Source organism: Hippocampus guttulatus, chromosome 16 (assembly GCF_054856545.1).
Source record: "Hippocampus guttulatus isolate MCC_2025c chromosome 16, RoL_Hgut_1.0, whole genome shotgun sequence".
NCBI classification, from domain to species: Eukaryota; Metazoa; Chordata; class Actinopteri; order Syngnathiformes; family Syngnathidae; genus Hippocampus; species Hippocampus guttulatus.
In genome coordinates this window covers 1,530,275-1,554,714 of record NC_141276.1, presented here as the reverse complement: position 1 = coordinate 1,554,714, position 24,440 = coordinate 1,530,275, and the positions used below count along the sequence as shown (strand labels likewise).

The 24,440-nt window shown below is 49.4% G+C and overlaps 2 protein-coding genes across 8 annotated transcripts; both read right to left on the bottom strand.

Annotated features, from left to right (window-relative positions):
* Positions 1–134: 134 nt before the first annotated feature.
* Positions 135–7,156, bottom strand: engl (endoglin, like). Its single transcript, XM_086132051.1, has 14 exons — positions 7,151–7,156; positions 6,728–6,864; positions 6,078–6,221; positions 5,768–5,942; positions 5,136–5,307; positions 4,883–5,027; positions 4,457–4,649; positions 4,013–4,170; positions 3,697–3,852; positions 3,242–3,325; positions 2,703–2,936; positions 2,033–2,527; positions 1,753–1,900; positions 135–1,682 (listed from the first exon to the last, which is right to left on the bottom strand). The coding sequence occupies exons 2-14, from the start codon at positions 6,728–6,730 to the stop codon at positions 1,546–1,548; spliced, it is 2,244 nt and encodes a 747-aa protein (XP_085988177.1). The 5' UTR covers positions 6,731–6,864; positions 7,151–7,156; the 3' UTR covers positions 135–1,545.
* LOC147192338 (serine/threonine-protein kinase N1-like) lies at positions 6,729–23,006 on the bottom strand. Of its 7 annotated transcripts, none has more exons than XR_015103135.1 (26): positions 18,161–18,277; positions 17,232–17,532; positions 16,714–16,859; positions 16,504–16,624; positions 15,780–15,925; positions 15,480–15,693; positions 15,014–15,208; positions 14,431–14,540; positions 14,111–14,254; positions 13,800–13,875; positions 13,528–13,669; positions 13,133–13,208; positions 12,027–12,115; positions 11,585–11,657; positions 10,938–11,029; positions 10,670–10,846; positions 10,517–10,579; positions 10,346–10,422; positions 10,101–10,243; positions 9,303–9,410; positions 9,087–9,167; positions 8,767–9,017; positions 8,437–8,631; positions 7,292–8,125; positions 7,151–7,195; positions 6,729–6,864 (listed from the first exon to the last, which is right to left on the bottom strand). XR_015103135.1 is itself a non-coding variant. In XM_086132049.1 (23 exons), the coding sequence occupies exons 1-22, from the start codon at positions 18,248–18,250 to the stop codon at positions 8,814–8,816; spliced, it is 2,868 nt and encodes a 955-aa protein (XP_085988175.1). In that variant the 5' UTR covers positions 18,251–18,277; the 3' UTR covers positions 8,151–8,631; positions 8,767–8,813. The 7 variants fall into 7 exon arrangements, 1 of the variants encoding a protein (XP_085988175.1); XR_015103133.1 differs by lacking the exon at positions 6,729–6,864 and having other exon boundaries at positions 6,999–7,195; positions 7,292–7,512; positions 7,643–8,125; XR_015103137.1 differs by lacking the exons at positions 6,729–6,864; positions 18,161–18,277 and adding an exon at positions 22,554–23,006 and having other exon boundaries at positions 6,999–7,195.
* Positions 23,007–24,440: the final 1,434 nt, after the last annotated feature.

The window sequence follows — 24,440 nt, the reverse complement described above, 5'->3', positions numbered from 1 at the left end:
TTTTCAATAAAGCTTATGTACAGTGAACCCTCGTTTAGCGCTGGGGTTGCGTCCCAAAAAAAGAATCCGCGATCAATCCGTGAAGTAGTCAGTGTGACTGCTCGTAATGGTTTAGAAAGACTCGACGAGTCGACCAATGTTCAACAGCCTTTATTGTCCACACGTCCGTCGCTGATGAACACCATTTTGGGGTGAAAAACTATGAAGTGCAACATCCCTAAATACATCTCAACAGCAAAACCCCCCCACACACATTAGTCATTGCCACATACCATTTAGCCTTCTAAACGGGAATTTAGGAGTATTAGAATAAATCGAAGCCCTTGCCGTGGCTTCGCATCAACATTCGCCACTCAATGCAACCCTCAAATGTAACAGCAGGGGGCAGAATAACCTACACACATTAATTAATAGTGTATAACCGTGAATATGGAATTGCGACAGTTGCCACTCAGCTTTATTTTTTACGATAATGACACAATACAATACTGTGCCATAGAATTAAACCAAGCATCAAAACCAGTTTTTGTTGCAAACGTAAATTTGACAAGCTGTACAGAGACGAGGCGTGGAGACTGTTGACATTGATCTTCAGTCCTTCCACAATCAGGACGCAGAACTTAACGCACTGTGTGAAAAAAGAAAATTGCCCAAAAAAAAAAAAATCTGCGAAACAGCGAAGCCACACTTTGGTGACACAGGATGCTCTGAATGGCAGTTCGGTAGCACCTCGACACGAGCCAGTCTGCGACCAGAGACCTTCTCGTGACTATAGCAAAAAGTCACGGATATTCCCTGCTTGAACACAGATATTGGAAAATGGTGGTGGTGTAGGCCATCTTTGATTTGGCCTCCAGTTCATTTTCTGAGGATGCAAATACATAATCCCGCGTGGTTTCACCTCCAGTTTTAAATAGGCAGCAGCTTTAAAAACCTAGTCTGGATTTATACAACTCCGGAATGAGCAGGAGGGATGTTAGTCACGTTGGTCACGCTCTGCCTTGGCAGCAATTTCAGAGTATTTCACATACAAGAGTATTTTGTCTGAGCTCCTCTCAGCCCACCGTGTCTTCCCTTTGTTGGAGGAAACACTGATTCAACAACAACAGCAAAAAAAAACCCCATTCTTCACACTTTGCAGGTGCTCACCAATGGTGACACATTTTCTGTAACCGTTGATGGCAAAGTTTTGACAATCTGTATGGTACTCTGTCCCATTTAGTAAATGGAATTTACACAGATGCATCCATGTGGCGATCGAGTGAAAACTGACCTGAATCATAATAACTGTATGAAGCACGGGTGTCAAAACTCATGGCCCCGGGGGCCAGATCTGGCCGCCGACATTATCGATGTGGCCCGCAAAGTGCAAATCATGTGTGTCGACTTTGTGTTTCTTTGCCATTTTTTTTTTAACACCACCGAGATGAGATATTGTCAGGTTTGTTTCCAATCCCCCCTTTTTAAAATAAACAAACTGCTGGCTTCTGATTTCAAAAGTAGACCACGATACGGCTCAGGTTCGTAAATCCAGTTATCTCACCTTTACGGCGAGCTGGTCGACTCATCTGACGGGGAAGATGGGCCGATGTAGACGTACCACAGCCCCGCCATCAAACTGACACCCAATACAAAGGCTGCCAAGGCAATTCCAATCAGTGGACCCGTCTGCAATGAAGAACCTACAGATATCCTCCGTTAGCTTTAAAATGAAGAATTGCCGGCTCGATATATGCTCAAAGACGCACTCACTTCTTTGTTGTGGTGAGGCAGGAATGGCCGGAGGAGAGACACTCAGTCTTTTGGTTCGTAGGCCCGTGGAGGACTTTGGCGCTTTACGTGCCAGCGAGGTCACAGGCTGAGTGACCACCATGGGCCGGGACAGGTTTCGAATCTCGCACTACAGTTTGGGAGCCAAGAAGAAATCCTTATTCGTCATCCGCAAGCCGAAAAATAGAACGACAGGCAAATTGATGTTTCACTAAATGCGCTTTGATCCACAAATGATTTTGCGTCATATCTGGTTGCGTACCTGCCGTCCGAGTGTCCTCGACGCAAGCGGAGGGATACGTTTACCATGCGGACATTCTTTTCTCTTCTTTGTTGGCTCCCTGGTCGTCTTGTCGGACACGCAGAGGCGAAGGCTGCAGTGGAGAAACTGCATGGAGACGTTGTAAACCGGTCGTAGGATGAAACTAAATCGTAACGGCCTTATCACTGCGTCCTTCCGCGAGGGTTCTTCTCTCCCCTTGCGTTTGCCTTTCTCGTCACTGGAGACGCCGTCGTCCTCATCGCTGATCTCCTCGGAACCTTTTTTATCATCAAGTCTGTCTTCCGGCTCTTCCTCCTGCTCATCAGCATCTTCGCTCTCCCCCTCCACTTTTGCACGCGCAAAGGTAAGTGAGGGGTCCGCGAGACAGTCGTTGCGTATGACAGCCCAGAACGGAGAGCTTTTGGGGTCTGACAGAGGGGAAACAACACATGACTTCACCTCGGCGACGTCGATGAAGGCCCCCTGGGCAGAAATCTGCAGTGGAAAAAAAAATGGATGATGATGTAGAAACATTTGTTACATTTTGGAGAAAAAAAAAGGGAATTTGGAACAGTCACGATGGGGAAAAAGTTTATTCTACCTTCAAAACACAACCTTTCAGGAAAACTTTAGTCTCTACAAAAGGGAAAAGGAAATTCAAACGAGACACCTCGACATAAACACGCTGGTCAGCAGCGATGACGCAGGGTCCAACGCGTCGCTGTTTGTAGCTCTCGGTGACGAAAAGCTTCAGGAGAAGCAAAGGCCCCGATCTGAGTCTGGGTGAGGAAAAGTGCAACGGTCCAGGATCAGGCACGGGATCCCAGGGGGCCTGAGAAGGATTGACAGCATCATCGCCAGGAACGAGTTGAGGCGCGCTGGCCGCGATGTCCGAACAGCTGAACTAGCAAAAGAAGACAGACAGACGCACTTCTTGGACTCGATCAAAATTATATTAAAAAAAAATTACTTATTAAATGATTAAATTATTTATCAAAGTATATAAATTATAATTATATTATTATATATATAAATAAAATTATTTATATATAAAAAAGAAATAAAACTGGTGTCTTCGAGCATTGCATTCTTCTTGCACTTTAGTGATAAATGTAGTCTCAAAAGACGATTGCTCTTGATCTGGTAGGTGCGCGTCCACTTCAGTGCTCCCTATTGCCTAACAAAAATCTCGATATGCGCTTTTCTTACATGGACTCCGAGTGAACTTCTGGAGATCCAGTCAGTCTCATTGTTTGGCAGCGTGGTAGCAGGCTGCTCTTTCCATAACAGCACCTAAACAAGAAATGATGAGAGGAGAGCAATGGGCTGCATGATATGAGCGAACGACGGCTGCCATCGCAACATACTGCCGTCGCGTAGAGACGCCACCAGCAAATATGGAGGAAATGAAAAGTCAACACACCCCTGTTCAAATGGCAGCGTTTTAAACATTTATTTAAAACAATTAAACCAATCGAAATCATTTCAAAACTTTTTTCCACCCTTGATGTTACTAGTCAGAGAGAGCACAAGGTTGCCAAGCTTCGACGAAAAAGGTAGTAAAATTCTGTTAGAACAGCTGAACTTTATTTGGGGTCAATTAGGGGGCCCTGTAAATGGTGGATTGCAATCATTTCCTCATCTGCGTGTTTTGTGGAGCTCACCGTGTTTTTGTACTGCACCCCTTGAGTCTGTCCCAGGAGTTGTCCCTCAGTCCCACAGGAAATGACAGGGAACACTAACAGGAAATGACTCCCATTGGACTGAGCCTGGCACGTTGGGTCCCGCAACGTTACAGCCGAAACAGGCACAGGCAAACTCTGAAAGAATTAGAGGTCACATTTTTTTGCGCTTCAGCACAAAATACAGAAGCCAAGGAGTAAGTCCGTTCGATTCGTCAAACGATGCAAATGACTGCATTTCGCAGACCCCCAGGGGAAGGCTCGCGGGGCCCGCTTTGAGAAGCTTTGCACGAAAGACCTGTAGGAAGCGTTGGTCCACTGCCACGCTGAGGCGTCCGTCTTCACACTGCACTGCGAAACCGTCTCGGCCCCGGCGGGCTCTCCCTCCGCCAGTGAGCCACCCTCTCAGGTGGCGCTCCTCAGCCCACGCAGGCCTCTCGGCAATGGCCTTCATCGCTACAACCGTATCCAAAACACGAGTAAATATGCACATGCGTACAATGCAACATACACCGGTTGCAGAACCATGAATTTGGAGCTGGATAGTCTTCGTCAAACGTTGTCTTCAAATAACCTAAAATGCTTTTGAAATGCCAGAGCTCCCCAAGAAAAGCATGCAAGCGCACACTTGGGGTCAGGCATCTTTCTACCTTTCCACACCCGTGGCCCTTGTGAGGATAAATGGAATGGAAAATGAAAAAAAAATTTAAAAAATGGAGACACGCACGCACGCGGTCCTGACCTGCCTTGGCCCCAACCAGCTGGATGACAAAGCGATTGGCCTGATCGGCTTCGGTGTAAGAGGTCACGTTGCGGTAGCCGTTCTCTTTGGCCCACGCAAGCGGGTCCGGTATGGTGGACAGGTCGGGGATGAGTGTGGTCGTCAGACTCAGTTCAGGCTCAGGAGGGTAGGGAGGGGAAACGCTGTTAGAAGACTGCACAAAAGATACACGCACACACACACACACATGTGCGCAAAATGGTGAGCTGTTAAAAAAGCACCAGCGGGCCTCATAGGATGTCATTCAAAAAAGAAATTCCATTCCATTCGGGGTGGATAAAATTAGCTGAGCACTCATCACAGTTACAAGGCCAAGAAATGGAGAAGAAGCGCAGCATTTTCCATCTTCCCTTGGAATAAAATCAAATGGAGAAATTGCACCCTCACGTGAATCAAGATATGACCCCGGACGTCGTGAGCAACGATGGCCCAGTTGACTGGCACCGAACTGCTCAGAATCAGCACCACCTTTCGCCTCCAAGAATTGGGCGACGGGGCCACCAAGGAGACGATCACCTCCACCTGCAGGGAGCTGGAGCAGACATCTTGAAATGCGCTTGGTGCCGTCACACGGTGCATCCTCCCGTTTTGGGAAACGTAAGGAAGAACTTGACGGCGGCATCCGATGGAGAACACTCACCCGCAGAGTCCCGAGCCTGCGGAATGGAGTTTGATGACGTGAACCTCGGGGTCGTTTCCACTTGCTGCCGAACGGCCGCAGCCCTGCACTTCCTGCGGTTGCAGGTCCGAAGTCATGTAGTTGTTGGAGACGAACATTGACTTCAGCTGGCAGACAGGAGGCCGAGTCAGATCTGCAAAGGGGAGATGGAAAAAAAAAAGATGGATTTTGCTGTATGTGCTGTATTTAAAACCTCTTTTGCGTCATTACAAGATTTCGATGTAACCGTCGTGTCGTACAATTCCCTGTCCAAATACTTTGTGTTACCGCCAGCGCCACCGCTCCTTCTGATGTGCCACCTTGGCCACTGGGGGCAGTATAATTTAGTCATGCGGTCACACATGAAGAAGAAGTTTGACAACGACTGTAAGCGACTCCGTAAGATGCTGCAATACCAGCCGTTAATGCCGAGCAGGTTCAAAAGTACAGCTATTGATGCTAATCATTAGCACGTCCACGGCGGTTTCCAGTGAATGTTGGCATAAGCTAACGGTACTTCTTTCGGCAATTGTACATTTGTGTGCGGCGATTCTCTTTTTTTTGGATGCCCGATTTGACAGTAGAATTCAACGGTTGGTCCGGCAGTGGCTCACCCTCTCCAAGACGGACATAGACTCGGTTTCCATGGGTAACGTGTGTCAAAGAGGACAGGTTACCGTGGTGTTTCAGAGCCCAGCGGTATAGCGCACGCGGGCGGAAAGGGAGCCACTGAAGTGGCCGGACGAGCAAACTTAGAGTTTGGGACTGTACGCTGGAGTTTGAGGACACCTAAAAGAAGGAGCCGTAGACACAATTACGTGAATGTCATAAATGTGGTTGTACACGCTTCCTTATACAAGAAAAAAAAAAAACACAGAGTGCAGGTGTTTGGAACGGAAACGTCTTGAGCTAGGCTGCACTTGCCTTGACGATCACAGGGAGGTCAGGGGGCAGTCTCTCAGCTTCCAGCCTCCAGCTGATTGGTTGCTTGGAGCTGAGGAGTAAGTAAATTTTTCTCGACGCCGACTTGCTCAGACTTAGAGACAACGGCTTCAATAATATTGTGACCTGTGAAGGGAAAGGGCCACAGTTCTATATTGCTGAAGGACATTTTTCAACAGGGAGGCATGCAAGATTGTCTGTGAAATTCAGATTTATAAACCTGCTGTAATGACTAACACATCCCTGTAGATGGCAGTGCTCCATCACTTTTGAGTAGAAGGAAATGGGGGGGGGGGGTTTGGTGTTTTTTTTTTTTTTAAAGGATTTTGGGATAATAATAATAATAACAATACATTTTATTTATAAGCGCCTTTCAAGACACCCAAGGACACTTTACAATAACAAAAAACACAAAACAATACGGGTTGAGCAGCGGCAGCCAAAACGCGCCAGCGTTCACTCAACCCGAAGGTCAGAAAGAAACCACAGGGGAGGGAGAAAAAACCCACGCTCGTACACAAGCTACAGTGGTTACTTATTACTTGGGTCAGCTTGGATGTGGGTCCCTTTGATGCCATTGTGACTATGGAACCAAGGTGCAGTTCTACCTGTGTACGATGCGCGCTAATTACCATGTTGTCACTCGTGCCGCTGGTTCCTCTCCCCACCGCGATGACATGCGTCTCCTTGTTCCCACTCTCTCTGGCGGCACAGCCCGGGCCCGCCTCAAACTTCTCCAGCAGGGCCTCAACTGGGTGGAGCGCCCCCACTGGAGCCACAGAACATTGTTTCTCTTTACCGGACGCTGTGGGGTAACGGGCGGATCCATTAGAGGAGGCCACGAAATGCCGCTTGCATACTTGGGGATGAAAATAAGCCTGTCGAGAGGCAACGCACCTGCCTGTCTCCTCAAGAAGAACAGCAATGCATAAAAAACAGTCCATCTCATTCCTGACAATGAAGGCATCGTGTAACTCATGCGTCAAGTTTTAGATCACGAAAAGACTGCCCTCAAACATTCATCGTGAGGAGTCCAAACATATTCTCGGAATGACCTTCCAAACAGCCTTGCAGTCACTTCATTTGTTTCCACTTCGAACCTATCGGTAGCAAAAAGGACACAGCGGCGAGTTTTGTGATGATTTTTCAATTCCACCCAAGCTACTTTCTAGTAATGACCCAAAAGCTGAACTCACCCGGGACGGAGCCGCTCCAGCTGCCGCCTCGCTCGTTTTTTGCAAAGACTGGCGTCCACAGCTCGAGACGTCCCCACCCAGCCCACTCAGTCGCTCACTCACTTCCTAAACACACAAGCACGCACTCACACGCACCCTCCAAATCCTGCACCGGCGACAACACTCGCCTGTGGGCCGCTTCAATGCAGCTTTGCAGCCGAGGTGCTACTTGTGGGAAATATCTGTGAGGGGAGTACGAGGGGACACTGTGGGCATCTACGGTCGAGGAAGGGGGCGGCGACTCGCACGCGCAGATATTTTGAATGCTTCGCTGACCATGAAATAAGAAATTTAAATCAAAGAAATACATACGTAGCATTTTTGTTGAATTGTTCAATTCATTCTCTATCCATCCTTTGTCAAGTTGCCATCATGCATTGAGGACCTTCCGCCGGTTTCACCAAAATATAGATACTTATCTGATGGTTCCGAGGCGTCAAACTCAAGGCCCAAAGGTCAGATCTGGCCCGCCCTTTCCTTCAATATGGCCGACCGAGGCAAATCTGTGTGCCGTCAATCACTTGACGCCATTTCCGGCGTCTCTCGTTGGCATGCATGACACCTCCTACGTCATCCGCACGTGAGCACGGAGATTTGATCCGGGCTTTTGAGGCACCGTCGGGAGTCGTCCGTCTCGCTCGGCTGACACGGGCTCAGGGGTCTCCGAGGCAGGTTGAGGGGGCTTGGTCTGGTGGCCGAAGTACTCCGACTCTGCTTTTTGTGATCTCCAACCTTCCCTCGAGCGTTTCGCAGCCGAGCGTGAAGCTGTCGGGACGAAAATCAGCGCCTTCCAATCTTCAAATACAGAAGATTGCGAAAGTGGATGAAAGTAATTTAATGAAACTCAAACAACGTTTACAACACATCTTTTACAGCAGGATAAGACAAAGTATTACGAATGCCTCTTTTTTTATTTTTTTTACACACTCAACAAAAAGAAACACAATTCGACTTGACAGTAAACTGACTTTCGTTTCTTTGGCGCCCCCGAGTGTTCATTTTGAAGCTGCGCATGATCGACAGCGATCGCGTACATTCATGACTGGCCGAGCGCGAGTCAGTGTGAGACACAGCCTAGATAAAAACACAAGATGCGAGACCACAACCTGTCGTGAGGATAACCAGCTTCCTTCCGATTGATACTTTTTGGCCCGTTGAGCATTTTGCCGACAACGATGCCGACTCCAGACACTGCACACGGCGGGACCGTGTCAACTCCATCGCTACATCATCTGGATGATCATCTCGATTTCCGCGAAAAGCCCCTCCAGATTGCCCAAAAGGTCAGCGGGTCACAGACACTGCAGATGTGCGAGACACGCGATCACATACTGGCTGCCCCCCCCCCCCCCCTCTGTTCACACACACACACACACTGATGCAAAGCAGTTGTTCATCTCACGAGTTCCTGCAGCTAACCATCCCATCCTCCTCACCTCCTCGAGTCCGAGGCCGGCAGTGGCCGTCCGCTACTCTGTGGACCCTAGCAGAGGTCAGACACGTAGTCAAAATCCTTAAAATAGTCCTGCTCCTTTCGGGAAAGGCTGCGTCGCTCGCGGGGCGGCGTGAGGGTCGGCGCCTCGGCTGTAAACTCCACATCAAAGTTGCTGACGTCCTCTTTTCCCTTGATGGACGGGACAAAAGGCGGCGAGACTTTCCGAAGAAGGAGAGCCTCCCAGTCCACATCCTAAACCGCAACGGCGTCGTCAGAGAACGTCGTTTGAAAAGAACGTTTGCATTTTTACTTCCAACTCACTTTGAAGAAAGGCTGTTTTTTCACATCCTCAGCATCTTTTTCTCCAGAGCCCAGCCTCCTCTCAGGATTCCTTCTCAGGAGCTTGCGGCGCAGACAAAAATTCAACAAACAATATCACACGAAGGCATATCAACATAAATACATCCTTGATTTTCCATAATCGTGCCTATCAGGACCCCAAATTGATGATGACAAGCTGCGGAGTCCAAAGCTTACCCGTCTCATAATGCCAATGGCCTCGTTGGAGAGAAAGCGCGGGTAGCGCACTTCGTCATTCACGATGCTGTCAAAAACCTCCTCTTCATCATCACCTGGGAAGGGGGACTGAAAAAGAACGCGTGCGCATTATTTGACTTTGGAATCGCGTGAGCTCGTTGCCGTCTTCTCTGAACTATAAAGCGGTGCAACCTTTTTCCATTCATTCATTCATTCATCTTCCGAACCCACTTTTCGGCCATGCAAGACCTCGGCTTCCCTCAATTTACAATTAACCGGAATGTTTTTTGCTTTTTATTTGGCGGGGTCCCTAAAAAAAAAAAAAATATCAAGAAATAAAATAAATGGTAGCGGATTCATGCAAGCGTCATTTTGCAGTCTGCGAAAAGGCGTGCAAAAAGCACGTCTGGTGTGGTGGAGGGTGTCGTCAGACGTTTCAAATAACCAGCAAACTCCCCCCCGCCCCCCCGGTCACTTTCGGGGAGTGACAAAGTCGACAACAATGAATCTTCGAGTTTCCTTTCAATGCTGTTGCGTCAGTCCTGGTTGTCATGGAAACAACCACGCACGATGAGAACGGAGTGCTTTCAACAAGATTCTGACCAGAAAAAAAAAAAAAGAAGAATAAAACAACTGGCAATGTCTCTCTGCTGCCAACGTGACCCGTGACCGCGTCATCATTTCTCGAAAGGCGCTTCATTTATTCACACAAACTCCTTTTGACACCTTCGCAGAATAAAATACTTGCCACGAGAGAGTGATTTGAAAAGGCGGCGAGTGTTTGGAGCTGCCTCTCACCTCTCCGACCAACATCTCGTAGACGAGCACCCCGAGGCCCCACCAGTCGACCGCTCGCGTGTACGACGTGTCCGTCAGTACTTCTGGGGCCAAAAACTCAGGCGTCCCGCAAAAGGTGCTGGTCCTGTCCCCATAACCCATGCCTGCGTATGGGGTGGGGGGGGGGGGATTTGGTTAAAAGTAATACCAAGAAAAAAAAAAAAATCAAACGTGTACAGTAAGGGGTGGATGCCGGAAGGATTCACCTTCTTTACACAGACCGAAGTCGGCAATTTTGACATAACCGTCAACATCGAGCAGCAGGTTGTCCAACTTGAGATCTCTGAGAAGGAAAAAAACAAGAAAGAAAAAAATAAAAAGCAGTTCATATCAAGCGAATGCACGTGTCGCTGTCTTTTGGGAAGAACGAGACTCACCGATAAACAATCTTCTGGTCGTGAAGAAACTGCAGACCCAAGACAACGCAAGCGGAGTAGAACCTGTCGGTCAAGGTGGACAAATCCAAGTTAAGACGGTGAGATTTGCGTTTGTTATGCTACATGGCATTCCGGGTCAGCGATTGAACTCACGCGGCGCGCGGCTCTGAAAAGACGTCGGTATGGATGTGCATCATCAGGTCTCCTCCGGCGGTGTACCCCATGACAAAACACACGTGCTCCGGCGTCTGGAAACACGCAAACAGGTTGACCAGGAACGGATGCTGGGAGCCGTTGACGGTTTCAAAGATGCGCTTCTCGCACATCAGGCTGAAGCGAGACAAGCAGGGAGACGGACCGAAGGGACGAAGGTGAGAGTCCAGGCGGGACGGATATTGGACCGCCGGGCGACGTTCTTTACCTTTCCACTTCGTCCCGCGTGACGATGTCTCCTTTCTTCAGGGCTTTGATGGCGTACAGGTCGCCCGTCTGCTTGTATTCCGACAACAACACCTGCAGAGCCCAAGAAAAAAAAAAAAAAAAGCACATTTAGAGCTGAGAAAATATGAATCGTCAGTCGTCGCCAAAATTGGATTGATGGCTTCACGAAAAGCGAAGGGCTGGACTTTTGGTTCTAATGTTCAAGATGTCAAAGGTCACCCAAGTGTCTGTCTGAGGGGAGGCGGTTTCGCATGCCCGTGAAGCAGTCTTCAAAGATATGAAGAGGAAATTAACATTACGAGCAATTGATGACTTGACAACTAATTGATGATACAAATATTCAATGGATATTTTGAAAATCAATCCATCATTTCATCGCAGCCCGAGCTAAAAGCCAGCAAACTACAAGCAGTCATTCGCATTCGGAGGTCAACTGACAAATGGCCACAAAGGGGCAGCACGAACTCAGGCCAATCTGTCATTTGCTTTGGTCTCATATTTCAAATGTGTTGCTATTCAGCACCAGCAAAAAAAAAAAAAAAAAAAGAAAAAGAATCAGACTGATAGTTTTGAAAAGAGCTTAAGGGTGTCCATCATGGAACGAATAATGGCACGGCACGTTAATACCTTGCCAAAGTGCCCCCTGCCCAGCACCGCCATCACCTTGAAATCCTGCAAGCAAACGGGGCCTCTGCTTGCTCTGAGAGAGAGAGAGAGAGAGATTACACACAGATTATATGTCGGGCATGTAACGCAGCGCGTATGATGCATTTTCTGTCATACTCCAAACACATACTTGAATGATCTAAATGGGGCAGAGCAGTTTGCAACATCCACAATTTCAAAATGGTGTGGAAAAGAAATTTTTAGCATGCAGGAATTTGTAAGAAAGACAATTTATGTTGATTCAGTGTTTTTTTTTTTTTTAAAGGGCTGAACCAAGAGACATATTGTGTGCAGGGGGGGGGGGGGGGGGGGTTCTGGTGTCATGCGGTGTCGGCCATCTTGCAAAAGGAAGCGCAAAGGGTTGATGGGGATGTAGACGGGGAGCGCGTGTGTTTTTTGGCACCTGGGCAAGGAGTTCCGAGCCTGTGATCTGGCCGGGCGGTCAGGAACAGGAACATCCGGCACGGAAGGGGGCTCGATGACCGCCGTCTGCTGCGATGGGAGCGCCACGGAGTGAAGCAGGGGAAGAGGACAGGAGACAACGGGAACAAAATACAGATACACGGCGGATGATTTGACAACAGGGGCTTTTCAAAAACCAACAATTGACACGGCGCGGGTTTATTTTCCCATCTTTACCGATACCGATGGACCGGTTTTAGAATGTGAGGCAAATCAAAAGCGCTCTTGTGCGACCCTTGGGAGAAAACAATTTGGACGTCCCTGATCCGACATCTGCAACAAGCACTAGAGGAGGCTGATAAACATGCGAATGCTCATCTCGCCTTTGATGCCAGTCGCATCCACTTGCAGATCGACGTATGCGGGCGGCTGACTGGCTCCTCCCCTCAGCCAAGCTCCTCCCCTCCTTCCTCCACGCTAACTAGTTCTCTCAAAATCAGTAATTAATCCCTTAATGCTCCGAGCTCTGATGAACATGCCATCTGCCGCAAGCCTTTTCCCGCTCCAACTCTCCCTCTGCTCATCTAAATCTGTGACCTGGTTTTTTTTTTTTTTTAGTTACAGTTTGCAGTTGGAAAAATTGACACTAAACTTCAGAGTCTTGCTCAAGGGTATCTTGACAGTAAGAGGGAAGCAGACGGAATAGTAAGGCGAACGGCGTCCAGTTTTGCTGAGTAGCACATTCGGTCGTCCTCTTTCATTCCGAACAACACTCCTCGTGTTTTCTCTCCGACGTGGCCGCTCGCCATTGGATTTCGCCATTCATCTGACCAGTCAAGTGTCGCGGCTTTGGCCTTCCTCGCGTCAAAGCCTCCCCTCCATCCAATTTAGAACCACTCCAACTGTCCACGAATTTGGAATTTTGCCTTTGTTCGTTCTCTTAATTGCTCACAACTTTCCGTTCTCGCCAGCCGGCTCAGTGACGGCTCTTCAGCTTCCGTCGCCAAATGTTTCGGACCCGAGAGAGGAGAACAGCGACAGGATAATGTGAGGACGGGGGGGGGGGGGGGGGGGGGGGCGTTTCCTCTTTGACTCGTACTCACTCACCGCGGTGGAAAAGTCTCCCATCTGGGCTTTGAGGGGAGATTCCGTGTCCAGAGTTAGCTTTTCGACAGAAATTTCTCTGCAAACACAACAGCGCCAAATGGCAGAGTTTTAGCGTTGCGGTGGAAAGGTGAAAAACATTTGAAATAACTACATCTAAAGCGATGAAACGAAAAACAGAAAGTTATGTGGGCATGTGCCACGTGGCAATTAGTCTTATGCCGCATGCGACTCGTGACCTCACAACGCTGTACGGCAAAACCCTCCTGAGGCGAGGACCCGGACTTGGATCTTCAACAAATTGGACTTTCGAGATCAGCCTCAACACTGACACTGAATCGCAAAACAACGCGGGATAGCTTCGAACGAATGTTACCGTCGCGGGAAGATGAGCTTACCCGGAGCTGCGCGAGAGAGCGTCGCCGGCGAAAGCGGCCGCGTACGCCGGCGGGCTGCTTCCGCTCGGGATGGCGTTCCGCAGCAGGCGAACCCACGTGCCGATGTCCACGTTCATCTGGCGGGCGCGCAGGAAGGCTTTACCTGAGACGAAACCACGCCAATTGCAAAAGAGAGACCGGCCGCAGTTTTTTAGGTACGCTTGGCGTTTCAGCCCCGCTCTTCCCAATCGGAAATAAAGCGACAGTGCAAAGTTTGACCCTCTGAAGCGTACCGTGCTGTTTGGAAAAGACATTCTTTTGTCTCTGGAGTCTTCGTCCTCTCTCGATGACCGGATTGAAAAAGGTGACCTGTAAACAAAAAGTTCAAACGCGCTGCACAAAGGAGGAGTCCGAAAGTTGAATCCGAAATTCTGGAGTCAATCTGACACGACCGGAATGTTGTCACGACACCCCAAAAAATGGCTCCGTTTGGACATATACAGTATGTCTGTTAACTCATTCAGTACCAACCGATTCTGGACCAAGTCTGAAAAGACGTTTAAAAACGTCTTTGGGAGTGAATGAGTTAATTGTGCGTGACTACCTCTGCCAGGAGCAGGCCCTGCGGCTCCAGATCAAGCTTGACTCGGTGCCTTTGGTTATCCAAAAACTCTTCCAGCTTCAGGTACTTCAGAGCGCACAGGGAGCGGTAATCTCGCCAGTACACGGCTATCTCCAACTCCCTGGACTAGTCCGACAGAAAAAAACATAAACAACACCGAGTTTATGCATATAACTCCCGGCAACCAAATTGCTCCTCATTAACAACTCTGGAATTGGCGCGGACATCCGCACAAGCAGCATACTGGAAAGATTTTTTTGTTTGTTTTTGGAGCGCCGGGCGCCGCCGCAATCGATTCTCACCCTCTCCAGCTCCACGGTGAAGCTTTGGTCCCACGTCTGATCCCCAAACGTTCTCCAAGCGGTCTGACCCACAACCGTGTTCTCCAGCTTCAGCACGGCACTCACTTCCGCTTTAGTGCGCACACAAACATGAGAGACGTCGTTTTATTCTTCTCAACGAGGGCTGCGATTCATGAAAAGTGATCAATAACCTTGGGCTTGGACTCTCTTTGCGACTCTTGAATTGGCCAGGTCAGAATACAAATTTCGGGGAGGGGTTGGAGATTCATGGAATGAGCTGGGCACATCGAGCAAAAGTCCAAGCAAATTCCAAGTTATTGACATGAAACAAAGTTTCTTCAAGTTGATTTGATCACGGCTGCACTCGATGGGTTTGCCAATTGATTTGCAGCGAGCGGGAGGACGTTGTTTGGCTGCAACCGGGACCAATCCTGTCCAAGGAGTCTCACCTATTTTCTGGTCTGAGGTGCGACGTTGCCGTCATTTTTTTTTTTTCATTTGAAAAGCGCTTTTACACGACTCGTTTTCAACTTCAGTTGCAATTTTTTTTTTCCCACTTCTACAATCGAATAAGATAACGTACTGGAGAGCTCATCGTTCTTGCCGGGGATCTTGAGGCTCATGCTACCGGTGCTGCGGCTGTAGAGGCCGCTCAGTTTGAAGGAGGAGCGTCCATCTCCCGGAGAGTAAGCGGGAAGAAGCGCGGGGGTCCCTCTGCTTCGGCCTGGGACCACCTCTGGCAGCCCTACGCATCCCAGAAGATGAACTTGAAGAGTTCCTGCACAAAGAGGTTTTTTTAAAAAAAAAATCATTTTGCTTTTATTTATTTATTTATTTTTTCCCTCTTGCGTGTAATTAAAGCACACGCAGGCCTGTTTTGCTACCGCTTCCCCCCTCTTTTGCCCCCTCCCGCCCCGCTTGGAGAGCGCCTCGGCGACGATGACGCACCGCAGTGCCTTTTGCAGACCGCACTATTCGAAAGACGCGCAGCCGACCCGATTTGCTCAACAATCTCGTGACAAGCGCTCATCGGGGCCCTCGGTGTCTACCTGTGAGAGGCGACGGTTTACTCAGGGTGCTGTACTGGTTGTGGACATAAGGTGTGCTTTGGCGGCTGCTAAACGCCGAGGAGGAAGCCAAAGCCAGCTCCTCCTTGATCAGACAGGCCTTGGGGTGGTCCTCCGGGAGCTCCAGTAGCCGCTGCTCCAGTGAGCACCTGAGCAGGTCCAGACGCTGCGACGACTCGCTCAGACCACATTGCGCCTGCGGGTCGGGACAGAGCAATCGTTGACGGCGGAACGAGCGGCACCTCGCTTGTGTCGCTTTTGGTAAGCAAAGTCAACGCTGACCTCCGCGATGGCCTTTTTGTCTTGGACCTTGCCGGCGCCGAGCAGTCGCAGCATGTTCTTTGCTCCTTCCGCCATGGCGTGCTCCACACGGTAATGATGCCACAGCTCCTCCACGCGCAACTCCACCCCGCACAGGTCGGCTTTACCTAGCGCGCGTTTGCAAAATCGATGAAATGACTTCATTCGTATCCGTGACTACTCTTCAGTGACGAATGTTGAAACGGGAGAATTGTCTTAAGTGCGGTATAATCCTCGATCCTTGCGGCGCGGAAGGAAGCGTGAGCGCGCGCGCGTATGAAAACGACAACATTGATCGAGCTTGTGAACACGCGGCCCTTGAAGTGGCGTCGCCGTGACTCCGCCTCCCTCCCCATCCTGACTCCCCGTGTCCGGCCGGAGCCAACCTTCTTTGTCTCTAACCTCTGCTAACTAAATGAGGCCGAGCTCTTAGTTGTTGGCCAACACCAAGGGGGGGGGGGGGGGGGGGATGCAGGAACATCAATAAGTCTCGAAGCAGGAGCGAGAGGGCTGTAATGGACAGCGCGCACATCGATGCGCGCGCGCACGCGGCGTCGGTGTGCGAGTGTGTTTGAGCGGGCGCTGTGAGCTTCAGAAGAAAGAATCGATCGGTGACTGCCGGCATCATGAAATATGCAGCGTGACAGGTGGGGACCCGAAATTCGAGTGAGGGTGAAAAAAAAAACAACAACAAACGACGGCCTACATTGGCTGTCCTCCGATTGCTCCGTGGCCTGCATGGCCTTTCGGATCTGCATGCGGATGATGTCAATCTTCGTCTTGCTGTCCTGCAGCATCTGCTGTGCCGTCTGGAGAAGCTTCTTGTCCTGCAAGAAAATTAAAAAAAAATAAAATAAAAAATACAAAGAAGGCGCGAGGCCGAGAAAACGAAGGGCAAATTTGCTGGTGGAAGCACCTTGGTAGCGCCGTTGGCATAAATGGGGATCATGTTTTCTGCCCCCTGTTTGACCTTCAACTCAATGTTTAGCTGACGCTCCAACGCAGCAATGCGCTGCTGGTTGGCAGACGGTCGACCGAGCGAGCCCGGAGACGTAGCGGCGTCTGGAAGAGGAGGGCAGCAGGTTAAGGGCATCTTGGCCAACGTACTGGAGCAGGAGAGCGGGACAAGATGAACGCTTGCGTCCGGTCAGCCAATCAAAATGACAACAAGGGGCGTGGCTTAGTGAGTGACCTCAGAAACTTGGCCGGTTGGTCCGCGCGCGAGTGTCTGGCTGTGCGACAAAGGCCGCCGACGCGCAAAGCAGAAATAAATGCAGCTGCGGAGCTGTCCGCAAATAAGCGACAGCATCGGGAAATTGAAAAACTCAAATCGTGGCATTTGTCGCCGATTGAACGCCCGTTAAGTTACGAAATCAGCAATTGCGGCACATTTTGAGCATTGGGGTTTTTTTTTTCCCCTAGCAGAAAGCGTACCTTGGTTGTCGTTGTGACTCTTGACCACGATGAGCGCATCGAGCTCCTGCAGCTGAGCGCGGAGGCACTCCAGCTTGCGTTTGGAACTGCGCAGCTGCGAGTCCACCTGCTGGGCATTTCTCTTGACGGTGGTGGCTCGCCGGAGGTTCTCGGCTCCCTCTTTGATCTTCAGCTCTTTGCGGATCTCCCTGCGGATCCTCTCCCGGTGCTCATCCAGGCGTTGCTGCACGCCGGAGTCCGAGAGGTCCGAGTTGTGGTCCAAGCCGAGTTGCCGCAGTACCGACAGCCCGCCCGGATCGCTCTGAAATCAGAAAGACTGCCAGTCTTCCTTTGGGTGGAGCGCGATGACCCCCGCGGCGACCCTGACAATCGACCGACCCCGAGAACGCATTTAACGTCTCCAAATGTTTGAACGGGACAGTCTCAGAAGAACACCTCCGAATGATTCAAACATTTTTGTCTCCAAAAACGTACGTGGCAAGTTGCACACAAACGACAATCCAAACGGGACTTTTTGTCGAAATCCGATGGAGCGACCGTGTGTTGCGCAAGTGTGGCAAATGTTGAGGTCAGTGAGTGTCTACCATGCGGCCACCCCCCCCCCCCCCCTCCCCTCCCCTCCCCGGCAGGGACCTCGGCGCTCACAAACCATGAAAGGCAGGAAAGGAGAATTTGCGCTGTGACAAACTCTCGCTCGTCACAATGCGACTTCATCTCGGGAGTTTTCGGACTCAAAATGCCCCGAGAGGAAGGCGACTTCCACAGTAGGGGCCGAAACAAAGGTGAGCGGCAGAACAGCAACAAGAGTAACACAAGTGATTCGGATTTCCAAAATGTGAAAGAGGAAGCAGCAGAAAAGCGAAGGCCACGCTCGACGCTTGGCGGGACGACAAGGCGGCCATGTTGATTTGAGCTGAAGATTCGCCTACCGAATGATCTGCGTCACTCTGCTCGGTGTGTACGAGGTCATCCGCGGGTTGATCCCTCATATGGTCCTCTATTGCATCCTCGCTAGCCATGTTTGGCCTCTGGCTTTACTCACCCCCTCCCACCCCTCCCTCCTCACTCGCTTCCCCACCCAACACTCGCGCGGCGTGCGCCACTAATACCAGCCTCTCAAAATCCAGAATGGATTTACGCTCAAAAGCTTGTCCAACTCCAGAGCGAGTGAACGAGCTGGAGGAGACGAGAGAGAGAGAACAGTGCAGACTTGGTCGCTTCCTGTTCTGCTCATGGAGGAGTCATGCATTTGGTGCACACACACACACACACACACACACACACACACACACACACACACACACACACACACACACACACACACACACACACACACACACACACACACACACACATTTGAGTATATGCAAGCACTGGTGGTTGTGCAAGTGGGAGAGCTCGCAGCCAGCCGGCTTCCTGTTACGACCCAAAGCAGAGAGGCAGCATTGTTTGATCAATTGCGGTCATATTAAACCAATTGTTCCCATCTCTAAAAATATGTACTCCAGTAAAAAAAAAAAAAAGAAGATTCATGAGGTCGATTTTTTTTTTTTTTGAAGTTGTCTTGCTGCTACGTTCGTAAGTGATCTGCACAGAACACGCCATTTACTCACATTCATGAGCAGAGCTGTGTTCAACTTGGAAACCCCACAAAGGGTAAAAAGGGCAAAACCTTTTTGCTGACCTTCGATTCCAAGTCAGTCCAAGGACTTGACATTTCAGCGTTTGTTTGTTTGTTTTTTTTTTTTTTTGCAGGCATCAATAGTTCCCAAAAATAGGTGCACCGTTGACTGGCCACAATTCTGCCGGTGGCCTGCTGACAACTGAGCCAAGCTAAGGAAAAAAACCCAACCTAAAAGACAATATAAGCTTTTTATTTGTGGAGGCACAATTTCTGTGTGCATGTGGCTCATGGATGCATAAGCAAACAAACATAACCCTGGCAAACTGGAATTATGATTTGCTCTCTGGTCCACTAGGAACGAGCTTACACAATGTACCTTGGACCGCGCGGGTTGCCCGCTAACCCCTACAATCCCTCTTATTGCGGAACAAATGAGGTTGCGCAATCTCCTTTTGATTTTTTGTGTTGTTGTGCAACTTGGCTGAATGGGTGCGCTATGCCGCCATGTACCTCACATGCATTCGAGTGAAAAAGTGCATGCGTGTGTTTGAATGATGCGCATGTGCGCATCTGTGTGCGGGCGCGAGTGTGCTCCACTCCACAGCTGGGGAGGATCACAGCAACCCGAATGGCATCTTTGTACAGAAGTCGATCTTCTCCAAAGACTTCAGCAAATGCTTACGTTGGTGCTGCCGGCTTTGTCCATTGTGAACTCGGCCGCGACAAAAAGTTCCTCTGTTTGGGCGGAATAAGCCCGCCAAAAATCCTCTCTGGGAAAAGTTCTGGAGTGCACACGCTTAACCTGGGGGAAGGGGTCGGAGAAATCTAGGTCCAAAAGACACTGCCGTCAAGCTAAATGGAAATCATAGCTCTTTGTTCCCGCTCTAGCACAGATTTTTAAGCAAATATTATTTGAAAGGGTTTTACTGTATCCAGGCAACAACAGAACCATCGCTTCAACCTGACAGAGGCTATCCCTATAAACTGTTTTAAAAGACAGCCAAGAGGGGCTGCGGGTGAGGAGAGGAATCGAAATCGAGCGGTAAATTGCCAGGTAGGTATCGGGAAGGTGGTAACCATAAACACTCACACAGTCAGAATGAATCACAAGGCAGCAGCCTAAAAGGAGTCCAAACAACCACAACGGTGTCGAACTTGCTCCTGTCTGGACTCTCCCTGTGCAGACACTGTATCCTATTCATTGAATGCCATTTATCCGCCTTAAGTTACTCCTCTCAAAGTTTCCTAAGCATTGTTTGGTGGTGGATTAAAACACACGCACAAAATGGCACCCGGCTCCTCCACCGTCTCCAAAAATGACGCATGACAACAATGGCGGAAGTTTAGGTTACATTTGTGCTACGCTGTGACTATTATATAGATATATCCGACCCTTGCCTACAGGTTAGAATAGCTCCTATTTTGCCCCCCCCCCCTCCCCGCATGCCGTTTTGGCCTCTGGGTGCAGACAGGACACCGTCAAGGATTGAGCCTCGAGTCTGCACTCCTCTTGGAGCCGACAGCGCTATTGTAGCACAACAAACAGACTCGATCGCATGACCCCCCGAACAGTAGCGGGAGAACTCATCTCAAATGCATCGGGGGTAACCGCAACCGGGTCAATCATACTCGGTGTCTCTCCGGGCGAGCTTCCGCTTACTCCGGTCACACCAGCGGCCTTTTGCGCACTCTGAAGAGGTCACGGCAAATCTTACAGGCTATAATCGGCCGACCTCAAAGGTCATCTCCAGCCGGACTCTGACCCAGATACTTTTCTATTCGGGCACAGGTCCGTGACGGGAGGGCCAAGTACGGTCAAAAATGGTGACGGAGAGATTGTGTTTTCAGACCATCCTAATGGCATCATCATGTTTGCGGACCTTGGCTTGAAGATGGTCCCTCAAGCGGAGCTAATTTGAACTGAGGTCCCTTTCGTCTAACCAGCTTGGACTCACCTCACAGGTTGTGAGGCGCGTAAACCGCACACACGCACGTGTCAAAATGACTGTTGACTGTGAAGGAGCACCAACACTATTTACAGCCCGTTGAAGTCAGTCTCGCCGTTTGTTACCGAACGGAATTTTTCAAATTCTCTCTTTTTATCTTCTCGCGGCAGAAGGAGAGACGAGGTCGCGAGCGCCGTGCAACTCGTCGCGGCGTATCATAACACAAGGGAGACGATCAGCCGAGTCGGATGAAGGAGCCCTCCGAGGACATTAAAGAAAATGGAAGAAGCCGCCGCCTCCCTCCTGCCGGATGATCGATACAAAAGTCATTTGGCCGCTCCGCTCCGCCCGGGAAAGAGCCGGCAGCGAGCGGCGGGAGCTCTGCTCTCCCGTGCTCTTACGCTCCAAACCCCAAAAGAAATAAACAATTCATGAGGGAGGCTGCAGACTGCAGACGGCAGCTTCCCCAAAGCCAACGTTACATTATCAGCTGGGCGCACCACCACCGGGCTGGATTTACACCCCTCAAGTCATCTGACGGAGGAGGGCCAAAAAGATAAACAGGCTGAGAGAAAAGAGTTGCGCTGCACTTCTGGTCAAGGCCTGTGTGAGAGTTCACGTGTTGCTCAAGGAAGCAAAAACAACGGCCAAGACATGGGGTGACCTCGACGGACCCGACCCACATTTAGATGATACCTCTTTAAAAAAAAAAAAAAAAAAAAAAGGATGAAAATCCGATGTAAATAATCCACAGATTATTTGATTACCAAAAGAATTCTTATCTGCAGCCCGACTGGTTTTACTTGAATGTATTTTGAACTGCAGTTGGCAATCGGTCTGTGATACGATGAGGATCTCCCACTGAATGTGGCCCGATGCCAGAGGGTTCAAGCGACCTCAATCGGCGCATCTCCGTCCGCCATCGCTCACTGATCATCGCCTGACGCTCTGCAGTCACCATGACAGCATCGGGATGAGAGGATGCAAGTGCAAAGAGTCTCGAAAATAATTTAAAAAAAACTTCACACATTACAGCTGCTGAGTAGACAACTGGAACGCACTCCGGTACATAAACTATACCAAAGTGGACAATAGTGAAATTAGGGATGCGTCTTATAATCAATGACTCAATTAACTGATCATAAAGATATAACGTAAAGATATAAATAAAACTCACGCTCACATTCACATCTAGGACACTACTAGGAGGCTTTAATCAACCAAGCGCGTTTTTAAAATGAGAAGAAGCCACAGCGCCCCAACAAGCACACACGGATAAGTTGCAGGAAGGCCACAGCCCAAATTGGAAAGCCGCTCACCCAAACGACCGTACGGGATTGAGAGAATTCCCAAAACAGTCGGAATGTGCCCGAGCGCTGCCCGGATGGGACAGAACCACAGCTGACCTTGATCATTTTGGACCATTTCCTTGTACGCCATCCTGCGTTGGATTGACACCGGGAGAACTGTAACCTGACACACGGGGACGACTGCACGACACCTTCCAATGACTCACAGCAGGCATTGTGGGAGTCCACGGTGTCGTGCCCCTTTCATTCAAAGCATTGAATGGAATTGCACAAAGACTGAGAAGATATAACTTCTTGAAACAATCCAAACGCTTACTTATCCCAATCGATTAGAAGTTTCCCCTTCTCCAATTTCAAGATATTAATTCCAAAGAACGTCAAATGCTAAATAATCAGTTCATGCCCTACGTGCAACAAAGGCGTCAGAAAGTCAAGAACTTACTTGCAGCTCGTTGGCCATCATGTGCTTCCAGGTGACTCCTATTAACCGCCTGCTTCGCTTTCAAGATCAGATCATGGTGCACTTCCCGAGAAAGCGGCCAAACGTCGGGTGCGCCGTGGTCAACGACGGTGACAAAAAACTACTCGGAGAAAGTGTCAACGTGAACCCGGCCGGGAGATGCTTTGAGCGGAGAGGAGAGAGGAGAGAGGAGACAGTCGCCTCCTCGTTGCACCCTGAGCCGCATCGCGCAGTTGCACGGCGTCCTGTGCTGGTGGGAGCGAGGGTCGTTGAGGTGGCTGGCCGCTCATCCTCTGCAGATGGGACACGGAAGGGTCGCCGCCGGAGTCACCGCCGCGCTCCGCTCCACTTCGCGACCATCGCCGGGACCACGTCGCCACAAGTCAGCGAGCTCCTAACAAGACGCGGTTGAACGCTGACGGGAGCTCTGGGGAGGGCGAAACGGGCATCAAGTCACTTAAGGGAGGGAAAGGAAAACAGCACCTCCGGTTTGACCCTTCAAAATATAGCTACTACGGTGCATGCGTGTCGATGCTAAGGAGCAGCCGTTGGAAAAGTCCTCACCTACTTGAGTAGAAGTACTGTACTGTACAAATATAGTGCCAGTGTAAAAAAATATATACTGGTAAAAGCAGAAGTACGATTTCAACCCCTTCTGAAAAGTAAAAAGAAAATTACAGGTTGTAATTTGAGTACAAAACTAAAAAATAAAGATGAATGTTTACAAAAAGATCCTTAAACTCCACAAGTGGTTCTAGTGGTGTGTGAAACCAATGTGTGTTTATGACGCTGATGGCCCTCCTTGTACAGTAATCTGCTATGACACATTGTACACAACCTTAGTAGCTTTAATAATAGGATCACAGTCAATGTTTAGGGTTTACTGTACCTTTAATAATCCATCTCAGTTGGGTAGAAAGACACATTTGATTACATTACCATTATTTTAAAGAAGTGAGAATGGCTGGCGACCAGTCCAGGGTGTAACTTACCTCTCGCCTGAAAGTCATCCAAGACTGACTCAAACCAACGGCAAGGAAATTAAAAATGCCTCATTCCTTGTTGATTAGGCCAAGGGATGTCTTATTTTGAAAGTGTAGCCTATTTCCCCGCGTGATAGCCATAGCTATTAATGAAAGCTTGATGCAGTCCAGCACTCGAGTGTGCTTCATCCGGACCTGTTGACATTGACAAGCGGAAACCACAGCAAGGTGGCGCTAGCAGCCGTATGCTTCATCGTTGAATACATTCATTGGCCATCATATTAGGCGCTACTGCACAATGACTTCGAATGTGGTTGTAGTTGTCAGTGGTGTGGAACAGTTCTGCGCCATGCTAAATGTTTATGTTTCAAATAGGATTTGAGGAAACATACAGCACAATGTACGATGCGGTGCGGTTCCACTTTCGTGTCATTCTGACAGTCTCAATCGAAAATGGGCATGACGAAATGATTTGTGACGGACCATATTGTGCAAGTGTATAGGCAGATGTACCCGATTTAATAGTCATGGGCTGGCATCGGCGTGTAGGGTCGGCTCGAATCTATCGATCCATTTTCTATATTGCTCGTCCTCAGTCTGTCCCAGCTGATTTTGGGCAAGAGGCAAGGCACACCCTGGATTGGTTGCCAAACAATTGCAGTACAGATTGGCAAAAACACCCATTCACGCTCACATCCAAATTCTCGGATGTAAAAAGCACGATTTATATTTAATAAGTTTGGAGTGCATTAGACATATGACAGACATCAGCCCACTTTATTCAAGATAGGAACAAAGGTCTTTCAGTTTTGCACAGAAAGCGAGATGGCAAATGGAACACCGGAAGTTGTGCGTTTTTTAAAAAAAAAAATCGAAATTTCACATA